The 13,908-nt window shown below is 32.3% G+C and overlaps 1 protein-coding gene across 9 annotated transcripts in view; it reads left to right on the top strand.

The window, feature by feature from the left end:
* LOC106877021 (kazrin-like) overlaps positions 1 to 13,908 on the top strand; it is a 62,160-nt gene that overhangs the window by 37,799 nt on the left and 10,453 nt on the right. For all 9 annotated transcript variants that reach the window (XM_089337594.1, XM_089337591.1, XM_089337597.1 and 6 more), the window contains 5 exons: positions 6,595 to 6,825; positions 8,154 to 8,314; positions 9,025 to 9,171; positions 11,932 to 12,091; positions 13,303 to 13,497. In XM_089337594.1, the coding sequence (XP_089193720.1) occupies positions 6,595 to 6,825; positions 8,154 to 8,314; positions 9,025 to 9,171; positions 11,932 to 12,091; positions 13,303 to 13,497 (894 nt within the window). The remainder of the gene's footprint in view (positions 1 to 6,594; positions 6,826 to 8,153; positions 8,315 to 9,024; positions 9,172 to 11,931; positions 12,092 to 13,302; positions 13,498 to 13,908) is intronic.

The raw sequence follows: 13,908 nt of genomic DNA, 5'->3' as shown, positions 1-13,908 counted from the left end.
TGTATGTATATATATATATATATATATTGGTTTACCAAAGTAGCTTCTTGTAAGTTGTTTGTCAGCCTGCCAACAATGCTATTACTTCTCTCATCTAACTGCTCATCTTAAGAAAATAGTCTTTCTACTTTCTGAACAGGACCACCTTCTTATATACAAGAAACTAAGCAGGATCTCTGTTATAAACCATTGCATCTAATTCTCTAGTTTATTAAGCTTTTTGCTAGTTGATTCTTTCCCTGTAGTTGGAGATCTCTCATGAATTCTGCCAGGCAATGCTATAACACAATGCTCTTCCTTGACAACTTCACATTTCAGTGGAACTATTTGTTTTGGGGAAACTTCTATGTATTGTTGAGTGAAGGTGCACAGCTTAGTGGTTAGGGTATATTTAGCACATGGTTGTAAGCTCCCAAGTTCAATTCCTGGCGATGCATTGTGTCCTTGAGCAAGACACTTTATTTCACATTGCTCCAGTCCACTTAGCTGGCAAAAATGAGTTGTACCTGAATTTCAAATGGCGAATTTTGTATCACACTGAATCTTCCTGAGAAGTACATTAAGGATACACATACCTGTGGTATGGTCAGCTGTTTGCATATTAATTTCACAAGCAGGTTGTTCTATTTATCAGATCAACTGGAACCCTCATCGTCATAACCAACAGAGTGGCATTTCTGTTTTCTTATGTATTGGTGACTTGGCTCCCATTGCAGAGTCTGTTTAAATGATTCTGAAAATACTGAAAACCTGGAAGAAAAATCTTTAGATATCTTGAACCAAGACATCTAAGGGCCTTTTTTGGCAATGATTAAAGTAACTACTAGTAAGAGAAATTATAAAATCCCAGAGTCATTTGAGAAGTATCTTTACTTGAAAGGGTATTGATCAGGAACTGTTACTGAATGAGTTTTCAGTTCAAGAAATGAAGATGCTGTGGAACCTCTGATAGAGGAACAGGGAACCAGAAATTCAGATGTAACAGAAATAAAGGGAAGTAGTTCAAAATTGGAGTAAACACATATGATGAAGTTCATGAACTGGTCAAATATCTCATGAGAGGTAGTTCATAGTTTCTATTATACAAGTGATCTGATTGGGGCTCAAGGTTGTGTGTGTGTGTGTGTACAGACACACTCACCTATATTTAGAGAGAGAGAGAGAAAGAGAAATGATAGAATATATAAGTGAGTCAGTGAGAGTAATAAAAGTGAGTGGTAGTAAATAGAATAGCTGAAAGAAGATAAAACGAAATACAAGAAGAAAATGGAGCAAAGTTTGAAATAAAAACATTAAGAATTACTGAAAAGAATCAAAAATAAACCTAGTTGTATTTAACAGGTACTACAATGGTATGTATGTATGCATGCATGCCTGCTTGTTTATATGTCTATTTGTATGTATATAGGCAGGTATGTCTATATGTTTGTATGTCTGTATGTATGCTGGCATATATGCATGCATGCAAGTGAAAAATAAATCTCAGGCTTCTGGCTTCTAGATTATGAATTTCTACAACATTTTAAGTTTGGCATTTGTTTCCTAGATCAGCCTCATGACTCTCCTTACATAAACAAAATACAAAAACATGACCACTTAACATTTTTTATTATACATGTGAGGTTGCATGTTTAAAAAAAGAAATCGGTATATTTAGCACAAATGTGACAGCACAGTGCTGGAGAGATGGGTGTATACGTGCAGTTGCAGAGAATAATAACAATTATTATTATTGTTGCAACAAGCAAATAGTAAGTCTGTTGCAGCTGGTATATAGCTAAATCTGTTGCAACTGGCATATGGCAAAGAGAATTCATTCCTGTGGTTTTAATTCCTAGTTGAAACCAGATCAGTTGTAATATTTATGTTCTTAAAGAAAGACATGATGAGTACAAACATCAAAATCTGCCACCCCTTAAAAAAACAGAGCTTTTAGATGAAAGTAGAATAAACTTTTATTACTGTTTTTCTTTACTTTTATTGTAAACAATATAAATTTTATGAGATTCATTTCTTGAATCTTATTCTTTTGAAATTTTAATCAGTGCATTTTTCTAAACAATTTTACTGTTGCTTAACAAACATTGTCAAGTAGATATATTAGTTTGGAACCATATCTATCTATCTATCTCTCTAGCTATCAATCTATCTATCTGTCAGTCTGTCCATCCATCTGTCTATCTATCTATCCATTCATCCATCCGTCTATCTATCTATCTATCTATCTATCTATCTATCTATCTATCTATCTATCTATCTATCTATCTATCTATCTATCTATCTATCTATCTATCTATCCATCCATCCGTCTATTTATCTACCTATCTATCTATCTACCTATCTATCTATCTACCTATCTATCTGCACAGTCTCCATCTACTAATTTTGACTCACAAGGTATTTGTCAACTTAGGAAGAAGACATTTTCCCAAAATAGTTTGTGTGTGTGTGTACTTCCACATGCCTTCATACTGACATCACTTGTGCTGTGACAGTTCTCGTTGATGGCCTGAAGCTCAATGATTCAATGTACAAAGACCAGTGGAATAAAACACACTTTTTTGCTATGGTTCACATCAGGAAGGGAATCAGGCCATTGAATACTGCTTGAAGATGACATCTCGTCCAACCCGTGGCCAACATGGAAAAAGCAAACAAAAAAATGAAATAAACAAAAAAGAACAGTCATGCTACATAATCATCATCATCATTGCCATTTTACACATATACATGTGTGTGTGTGTGTATGTTAAGTCTCATACGTGTGTGTGTTAAGTAATCATGTTGACAGTGGCCAGCAACAACTGACAATAACATTTGCACTTTTCAACTGATTTCATGCAAACTTAAAGTATGTCAATCACACATGCTTTTAGAAGTATTTGGGACAAAATGGGCTGAGCTGACCTAAACTGTTATATTTCACACTGACAACCTGTCTACATTATTACCAATGATACACTATGGTCATGTGACGTACCCCGTATAAAATTTCTCATTAACATAAACACAAAAAGAGGTGGAGATATGCTTCTATAAAATATGGATGATAAACCAAAGTCACAAATTATCAATATTTAAATGTAACAAGTCTAGTGTATATATACAAGTCTAGTGTATATTACTAAATCCAACAAGTCAGTTGTACCTGACTTTCATATTCATATACAAGCTTAGTGCAATTTCCTTTCTTTCATGTGTGCTGCTGTGCTATTGTCTAGGTCATAATTTTCCCATGAATACTATGCATCTATTGTGTGTATTGTTTATGGCCAGATACTTTTGAGGGGAAGCTAAAAAACGTATTTATTATTAGATATATTTCACTTTTAAATTTGGAAACATTTAAAAAAATTTCAATTCAGTTCTGGTTTTGGTTGTTGTTAATGATTTTTTTTTTGTCTCTGATTTTTGTAATGTGTGTGTGTCTTTGTGGCTTTGTATGTGTCTGCATCTCCATAACTTAGTTCAGCAAAAGACACCAATAGAATAAGTACTAGGCTTAAAAAATAAGTCCTGAGGTCAATTTATTCAACTAAAACTCTTCAAGGTGGTGCTCCAGCATAGCCACAGTCAAATGACTGAAACAAGTAATTGATAAAAGGTATATATATATATATATATATATATATATATATATATATATTCCTCCAGACGGTTTTCTACTAACCACTTGATAATATTTTTGCATTTGATTCTCAATTCTAATCATTTTTATGATATTTTACATCTAATCATTTCTTTGTATAATAGGGCTCACCTGCTTAGTAAATACTGCTTTCATTATTTTATCACAGTCATAATCTCCCTTTTTCAAACAAACATCAAGGTAGTCCAACTATGTTTAGTGTGCAAAAAGGCCATCTTTAGTTTTGACTTGCATAAATGTCAATGTTGTTTGTTAATTTCCATAAAAATTTATTTATTTACTTTTGTTTTAAAGTGAAAGAGAGGAGAAAGGGAAAGACGCATGTATGTGTATATGAAATGGATGTGTGAGAGAGAGAGAGAGTGGGCATGAAAGGGTGTGTTGTCATGTATACATACATACATAAATTCATATGCATACATTTTTTTTGTATGTATGTGTGTTTGTGTGTGTGACAGAGAGAGAGAGTGATTTCAAAATGACACTCAATCTCTCTCTCTCTCTCTCTCTCTCTCTCTCTCTCTCTCTCTCTCTCTCTCTCTCTCTCTCTCTCTCTCTCACACATGCATACATGACAACACACCTTTTCACTCTCTCTCTCACTCTCTCTCACTCACTCTCTCTCTCTCTCACACACACACACACACACGTACACATCCATTTCATATACATGTACGTACATTTTCACTTTCTCCTCTCTTTCACTTTATAACAACAGTAAATAAATAAAACAATTTTTACGGAAATTAACAATGACATTTATGCAAGTCAAAATGAAAGCTGGCCTTTTTACACACTAGACATGGTTGGATTACCTTGTAAACTTGAAATATTCTATAATAAAAGGAAATTCAGTTTCAGTCAAACTGTCTAACCCATGCCAGCATGGAAAGCAGATGCTAAATGATGTTGATGATATATTTATGTGTGTGTGTGTGTGTGTGTGTGTGTCCTCATCATCATCGTTTAACATCCTCCTTCCATGCTGGAATGGGTTGGATGGTTTTTGTATCCCAACGTAAATTCTAAAGATATCTTTTTATTTCTATGAGACCTTTTAACACGTAGTTTTTATTAACACCCAACCAGTGCTAGATAGTTCATATAGAAACTGTAAGCAGGCAGCGTGTTTTAATTATGTGGAGCATTGGAGATAAATTATTGGTGGAGTATTAAGTACAGTGCTTTGAAGGTGAGACATACCAGCAATGACATGGGGAAGGAAGGCAGGTAAATCTGTTGGGTGTGGCTGAAACGATACACAACTTGCTAGTTCAGAGGAGCAGGAACCATTATTATGTTGATAAAAGAAACAGAAGGAAGACAGAATGTTTTTGAAACATAGCTGTGATAACGTCTAAAATAGAAGACTTATCTTTATTGCTTAAATTCCAAGCAATTTTTCTTGATTACACTTGATATGTAAGCATAACTATAAACATACATTTCTTATGTACAATCTCACCGAATCCAGTAAAATCTTGTTAGGTCATGTATTATCATATATATAACTCTATGAAGTAATTCACTATTAATTTTATCATATGGACTTTATATTTACCAGTGGGCATGAGTGTGAAATTCTTACATTCTTAAATAAAGTCAAAAGCCCATCACACACACACACACACACACAAACACAAACACACATATATATATTAGTTAACAACAGTGTACAGTAAGATCCATAATGGAAGAGTCTGAGAAGTGTAAAGTTCCATTGCTGGGAAACATACGGAAATTAGCAACAGAAAGGGTATCTAACTCTAGAAATCTGTCTCAGAGAATTTTATGTGAGCCATACAAATATAGAAAAGTGAACATTAAAACAGTGATGATATATAAAACAAAAATACATAAATGTATATATATTTATATACATATGGCATCCGTGCCAGTGGAGCGCTAACAGCACCATCCGAGCGGGATCACTGCCAGACCAGCAGTCTTGCTTCCATGCTGGTGGTATGTAAAACACACCATTTGAGCGCAATCGTTTCCAGCTTCACCTTACTGGCACTTGTGCCAGTGGCATGTGAACAAAACATTGGACTGACTCCTGTGCAAGTGGCATGTAAAAAACACCATTTGAGCGTGGCTGTTACCAGTACTGCCGGACTGGCCCCCTCCGTGCCGGTGGCATGTAAGAAGCACCCACTACACTCTCGGAGTGGTTGGCATTAGGAAAGGCACCCAGCTGTAGAAACTCTGCCAGATCAGATTGGAGTCTGGTGTAGCCATCTGGTTCGCCGCCAGTCCCCAGTGAGATCGTCCAACCCATGCTAGCATGGAAAGCGGACGTTAAATGATGATGATGATGATGATGTTTATGCGTTTGTATCATGTGTTTCATTGAATGTAGAATATTGTGGCAAGTGAATTTTAAGGTTTCTGGGAAGAACTAAAATTGTGCTTGAAGGATTTTATATGCAAAAAATGAACTATCTTCAGTTATTCTCATTCAGTTTGTTCCTCCTGGTGTTGTAAATTCTGTCAAATGGGTCTAAAAGATAGTCTTTTAAGTTTGTCATTTTGCTAGCATTTCTGTATTTGTTGACAATTTCTCTGTTTTTATCAGGTTTCCTTTTGTAATTGTGTTCATTCTTAGGTCCAGATTGTGGCTATTTCTGTCTGGAATTGCTTTTTGGAATATAATTCCTGTTCCTTTATATAATGTTGAAATCCTCATATTCTATCTAAAAGACAGGTGTTGAAGGTTTCTAATAGGCTTGCTATAATTATCTAAATATCCTGGAATTAATCACTTATAAAAACGTTTAATATACTTCGTCCCTACAGCTCATTAATATCTGGAATTAATATTATTTTCATATCCAATTTTATTTACTCCATAGCAATTTTGATGCAAGAGGTTCTTTTCCTCATTAAATCTCATATTTAAAATACCAAACAAATGTGTTTACTTTTGTGTTCTTTCTTTGCAGGTAATCAACAAAACCAGATTGTCCCAGTATCAAGTGTGACAAATGATTTCGCATATCTAATTGAGAAAAACAAACATCTTGAACAGCAAGTGTCCAATCTTCTGCAAGAATTGGAAGATCTTCGTACAATAAAGCATGTTCCTCATGTCCACCAAGCAGGCTATGGAGAATTGAAACTAGATGTTATCCAAAAGTCACAGGATTTAATCAGAGCTAAGGAAGCCTTACAAAGTAAGATTTTCTCAAACAAAAACTATTTCATTGAAAGCAGTACAATGCAAAATATTTTCATCTCTGCTTTGCAATTTTATATATATATATATATATATATATATATATATATATCGGATATTAATTTGAAAATCAACAAAATATATATATATATATATTTATATATATATATATTTATATATATTTATATATGTATATTTATATATATATATATATTTATATATATATATATATTTATATATATTTATATATGTATATTTATATATATTTATATATGTATATATATATATTTATATGTATATATATATATATTTATATGTATATATATATATATTTATATATATATATATATATATTTATATATATTTATATATGTATATATATATATATTTATATATATATATATATATATATTTATATATATTTATATATGTGTATATATATATATATATATATATTTTTATATATTATATATATATATATATATATATATATATATATATATATATATATATATATATATATATATATATATATATATATAAAATATACTTTAATCCCCTAAGATCTCAGATATTTTTTCTGAATCTCTCGGATTCTTTCAATGTGCTAGCTTCCTGGTAATAAACCAATATTAATTAATATCTGATTTTTACCCTATGTTTTAATTATATATATATATATATATATATATATATATATATATATATATATATAGGTGCAGGAGTGGCTGTGTGGTAAGTAGCTTGCTTACCAACCACATGGTTCCAGGTTCAGTCCTGCTGTATGGCACCTTGGGTAGACGGAAACTGAAAGAAGCCTGTTGTATACATACATGTGTGTGTATATGTTTGTGTGTCTGTGTTTGTCCCCCACCATCACTTGACAACTATTTCACGTCTTTTTATTATTATTATTATTATTATTATTATTAGCCAATTTAACCGATTAACTAATCGATTGTTTGATTAATTGTTCAGTCAATCAAACAATAATCACCATTACTGACCTCATTAAATACATGCCCTTTCTTCTCCAGATCTGCTTCAGGTCTGTTTGCCTGTCTTTATGTTTTATAAAAGCTAAAACTATTAACTGGAAGATTGTTTTTTTTAGTAGTGGTGTATATGCTGAAATAATCATTGTGCTTGTTAAATTGTTTTATTATTTTGAGATTATTATTGATCTGTACCTATTAATTAATTGTCTATTCACTATCAATAACATTCTATTCAATAGTTATAGATGGTTATGTCTAGTTTAATATTACTTTTAAATAAATTATTTGGTGTCCAATGTTATTATAAATTTTTTTCATGAATTTTTAGCCCTTAAAGCAGATCGAAAACGCTTAAAAGCTGAGAAGCTAGAACTTCTGAATCAGATTAAAAAATTATACAGTACTTTAGAAGAAAAGGAAAATGAGTTACGAGACTTTCTTCGAAATTATGAACAACAGATAGCTGAAAATGATGAAAACATGAGACAGGTAAGATTTTACAGGCAATTTAGAACCTTTTTAATTTGTGTTACATAAAATCTGCAGCTTTTGTAGACCATAGTTTATTAAAACATAAAGCTAAAGCAAAAACAGTCAATATAAAACAATTTTTATTTTAGAACAGTGGATGTTGAAGCAAATAATGCTATAAATAACAGCATGTGAATATTGGATTTAAACTTAAATTTTGGCTCAAGGTCAGTAATTTCAGGGGAAGGGGTATGTTAGTTACATTGACCCCCAATGCTCAAGTGATATTTATTTTAACCTTTTTCATCCCCAAAAGGATCAAAGACAAAGTCAACCTCAGCAGAATTTGAACTCAGAGCATAGGGACGGACAAAATGCCACTATGCATGCTAATGATTCTGCCGGTTACCATCTTAAGTAGCATGTAAATATTGTTCTAGAAAACTCTTTTGGACAGAAAAAGGCGAAAGCTGAGCCTCTAAGCCTTTGACTTTTTCTATCCAAAAGATATTTTTCAGCCCAATATTTACAAACTGTTATTTATAGCATTATCTGCTTTAAGAGCCACTGTTCCAAGAAAAGAATTATTTCATGTTTTGTCAAAGTTTACGAACTCTTATGAAGTCACTGTAAGATTACTTTTTTAACATTTGATCGTTATATATGTTGAGATAAATCAATAATTAAGATAAATTAATATTTCAACATATCATATCTTTTAATTTCAGTTGACTTCAGATAAAGAACATGTTGAATGTGAAAAGTGGGAAATTATTAAACGGGCCCGAGAAGCTGCAGAAAGATGTGTGATGCTTCAATCGAGACTTGATTCAAAGGAACAAGTAATCAATCAAATGAAACAAGATTTACTTCAAGTAAGTTCAAATCCTGTCAAATCTTGTTGAAGTTCATTTTGCTTTCATGTTTTTGGGGGTTGATATATAAAGTAACAGTTCGGATCAGTAGTTGGATCAGTTCCCTTTTCTCTGAAAGAAATCTAACTTGGAGACAGCTGGAATCCACCAAGATTAAAATGGCCAAGACATGTGTCATTATGTCACACATAGACCCTACAACTCTTTTATTCTTTAACTTGTTTCAGTCATTTGACTGCGGTCATGCTGAAGCACTGCTTTTAGTCAAACAAATCGATCCGAGGACTTGTTCTTTGCAAGCCTAGTACTTATTCTGTCAGTCTCTTTTGCCGAACTGCTAAGTTACAGGGAATGTAAACACACCAACATTGATGTCAAGCAATGGTGGGGAGTACAAACACTGACACACAAATATATATATGTATGTATGTATATATATATATATATATATATATATATATATATATATATATATATATATATACACACATACATACATACACACACCCTGGTTTCTTTTAGTTTCTGTCTACCAAATCCACTCACATAGCTTTGATCAGCCCAAGGCTATAGTAGAAGACACTTGCCCAAGGTGCACACACACACACAATGGGACTGAACACTGAACCCGGAACCATGTGGTTGGGAAGCAAGCTTCTTACCACACAGCCACTCCTATATGTATATATATAAATATATATTTCCAATATAAGGCATCATGGTAATTTAATTGATTGAGAATTTCAATGAAACAGAAGTGTGACATATCTACATGAATAGGTGTGCTTGACTTGACCTGGTTTAACTGGTTTTTGAAGAATTAACTTTTATGAATACTTTGTCACTAATTAAATGTATAACCAGTATCAGCAGCAGGGCCAAGGCTATCTTCTTTCACTGACTGTAGTTGTAAAATATACTACTTGTACACAGAGCATGTTTTAATACCAGTGTCTACTCTCAGATCTTGTAACTTCATATATGGTTTTAAAATCCAGATAGTTTCTGTAAAAACTCCTATTGTTAATGATTTGCAGATAAGGAATCCTATCTTAGAGTTTTTCTCTTGCATTTAATGTTTAAAGAATCAATAAATTGCTGGCTTTTCAAACCAGTGAATGTGTAATCACCAGTGAATTGAGCATGTTTCCGGTTCAATCCCATTGCTAAGCGTCTTGAGTGAGTGTCTTCTGTTATGAATCCTGAACAACAAAAGGCTTGTAAGTGGATTTAGTAGACAGAAACTAAAAAAAGTCTGTGATATATGTGCTTTTGTGTGTGTGTGTGTGTCACCACCACTTGACAACCGGTGTTGGTTTGTTTATGGCCTCTTAACTTAGTGGTTCAGCAAAAGAAACCAATAGAATAAGTACCAGGCTTATAAGAAATAAGTAGTGGAACCAATTTGTTCAACTAAACCCTTCAAGATGGTGCCCAGCATGGCTGCAGTCCAATGATTGAAACAAGTAAAAAATTGTGTGTGTGTGTGTGTGTAAAGATGTATCTATTGATATATACATATGTAGAAGCATACTAGAAATATTATTATTATCATTTCACTGTATAGTTGAGATATTCGTCACAATAAAATGCCAGTTAATAGCTTGGAACTTAAATGGGATGGCGACAGTAAAATGCCATTGGTTGATTAAATCCAGGTTATATGAAAGACAATTCAGTCACTAACAGTAACCATCCTATTTTGATTTCAGACAATCCTTTTGACTTGACCATCCCCAACACGTTGTCAAATGATGATGATGGTGATAATGATAAAAATAATAATCCTTTCTGCCATAAGCACAAGCCCTGAAATTTGGGGGGAAGGGACTAATTGATAACATCAGCGCCAATTCTTATCTTATCAACCTGAAGGTTGATAAAATAAGCACTGGCGTTGATATAATCAACTAGGATGAATAGCAAAGTTGACCTGAGCAGAATTTGAACTCAGATTGTAAAGATCGATGAAATGCAGTTAAGCATTTTGTCTAGTGTGCCAATAATTCTGCCAACTCACTTCCTGAACCCTTTCATTACTGTATTTATTTTGAGATGCTCTGTGTGTCTTTCAATAAGCAATAGTTCCAGCAACGTATTAATTTTGTTATTGCTTCTTTATACAAAATGAGGATCAGCCTTTAATCATGTGACAAACAAAAATAATTACTTTTATTATCACTCATATTCTCATTTTGTTGCCATAAAGAAGTTAATTGTATTTCTTCTATTTGGGTTAATTAGTAAGGTGTAGCTTCTCTGTAATTTGCTAAAGTGTCAGAGAAAACCACTAAACCTATTTAATTGCATATTTGTTAGCAGAGAGGAAGAAGATAATTCCTGACGAATTAAGTTTGTCTAAGATTACCATCATAATTATCATTTTATGACCATTTTTCCATGCTGGCATGGGTTAGATGGATTTCACAATATCTTGCCACTCATCATAGAGTTTATCACCAGAGAAAACTGGCTCCTCTCTAACAGCATGGACTAGATTTTGTCATGTGACTGGTCCTAGGGTGATTCTTTGCAGCAAGACTAAAGAATTTTTTCTTAGGTGTGGGCATGGTTGTGTCAGAAGAAGCTTGCTTCCCAACCACACAATGGGGACAAGAACCCAATAGTTTGACCTGATAATGAAATTGAGAATAAAATGGTCAAGTCTAAAAAAGAGAAACTTTCTAATTTTTAAGAGAATAGAAAATGGTAATTGAAAAATTCATAGTAACAAGATCAATTTTTCTTCATTTATTGCAGTTAAAGAATCAGTTCTCTTCGACTTATAAAATGCAGTCAAATAACACATCTGATATATTTGATAATTCAAAGTGTTTGAAAGAAAGTCAATCAGTGGAGGAGATACTGTCATCTGAAAAAATATCACCAGAAAAATCTCTTGAAGATAATAATTTAAAGCGTAAGTATTTTTATACATACATACACATATGCATGCTGATATAAACATGTATGCATATACTCTCTCTCTCTCTCTCTCTCTCTCTCTCTCTCTCTCTCTTTCTCTCTCTCTCTCTCTCTCTCTCAGACAATAAAATATGCAAGATTCTTTTAAAGTTTAGAGTGGTATGGCTAAAATGAAATCAAGGATATTTCACTAATTTTAATTTGCTAGATAGATAGATAGTCAGTCAGTCAGACAGACAGACAGACAGATAAATTGTATATGCATATTTGTGTGTGTGTATAAACTTGTAACAGATATTCTATTGCTATGGCAAATGAAGCTGAACTAGATCTAATTTCAGTAATAAATAAACATTTAAAACAGATTAAAATAATCATTTCTTTTGATTAGGTTGAAGCCTCATTATTGGAAAAATTAGGTTTCAAACTAGATACATTAAAATATAGAGTGTAGCATTTTACTGACCTGGACAGCTGCACTTCTCTACCAGACATTATTATGAGGTATTTATAAAGATAGCATCTTCATACAGTCACCACTTGGACCAGTTAGATAACGAGCAGCTTCTTTTCTCTTGGTATCTATCAAATTTTAATTAATTGAAATTAGAAGTTTATATAGTTGGCCATGTCACATGATTTTTAATTATTAGATAATAATAATGAATGCTTTTTTGAAAAAGGTTCTGCCTTATAGAACAGTTTAAACATGATATTTATAATCTTGTCATTGTTGGAGGTATTTTGTCTTTACCTAATCAAGGTGGTGGCTTTGTCATCTTCTATATTACTTTGAAATAAATCCCCAAGTAAAGAATAACAAAAAGTGAGTTTATCCCAAAACTAACAAATGAACAAATCATTACTATCCAGAAATCTATGGATTTCTTTTGTACTGAATTAACAATATTTGCTTTAGGATAACATTTCAAATAGTCTCTGAAGCTTTGAACATCTTTTGTCATTTTGTCAAACAAGGTTATTTACTCTTGTTGGAACAATGTAGAGAACAACTATTGTCTCTCACTACTCTAATAATATTTCTCAGCCATCCTGCATTTAGTAGGTCACATCAGATGTGTTAGTATACTTTCATTTAACTCTTCTACTTTCTACCTACCTATTGGTGTACAGCTTCTAGTTTTCGTTCGCTTCATTCTTGTAAATAATTTTCCTTGTTTCTTCTGACTTGTATTTCCCTTCCAGTCTCAAATAATAGTTCATTATTAATAATGGAAAACACTACTACGCCCTTACAAGCTATACTCAGTTCTAGCCAAGAAAATTTTGAAAACCAGCTGAAACACAAAAGGAAAAAACCCCTGGGATCATTATCAAAGATATTTTCTAAAACCCGTAGCAGACACTCTATTGCTGTGGCAAGTGAAGCCGAACTAGAAGGTAAACAACATTCAAATTTCTTTAATTAATAATCATTATGAACAGATTAAAATAACTATTTTTTTTTTATTATAAAGTGAACACCTCATGGTTGGAAAAGTGAGGCTTCAAACTAGCTACAATAAAATATACAGTGTAATATTTTACTGACCTGGGCATCTGCACCACTCTAATTATTAATTATTAAAGAAAATGTATTTTGAATTAATTATTATTTATATAATTATTGATTTAATGTATTTTGTCACTGACTTTTAAAAAATATATAAATGGAAGACATTTTTTTTTAAATGGTTCAAAAATAGTTATGTTTATGTAAACTAAATTACGGGGTTACATTAATTATATTTTCTTATATAATTATCTGTATCTTTCTAAATGCTTGTAATCATCTTATGAAGAAATAAATAT

This window comes from Octopus bimaculoides, chromosome 19 (assembly GCF_046866305.1).
Source record: "Octopus bimaculoides isolate indiv1 chromosome 19, ASM4686630v1, whole genome shotgun sequence".
NCBI classification, from domain to species: domain Eukaryota; kingdom Metazoa; phylum Mollusca; class Cephalopoda; order Octopoda; family Octopodidae; genus Octopus; species Octopus bimaculoides.
This window is presented reverse-complemented; position numbering and strand designations above follow the sequence as displayed.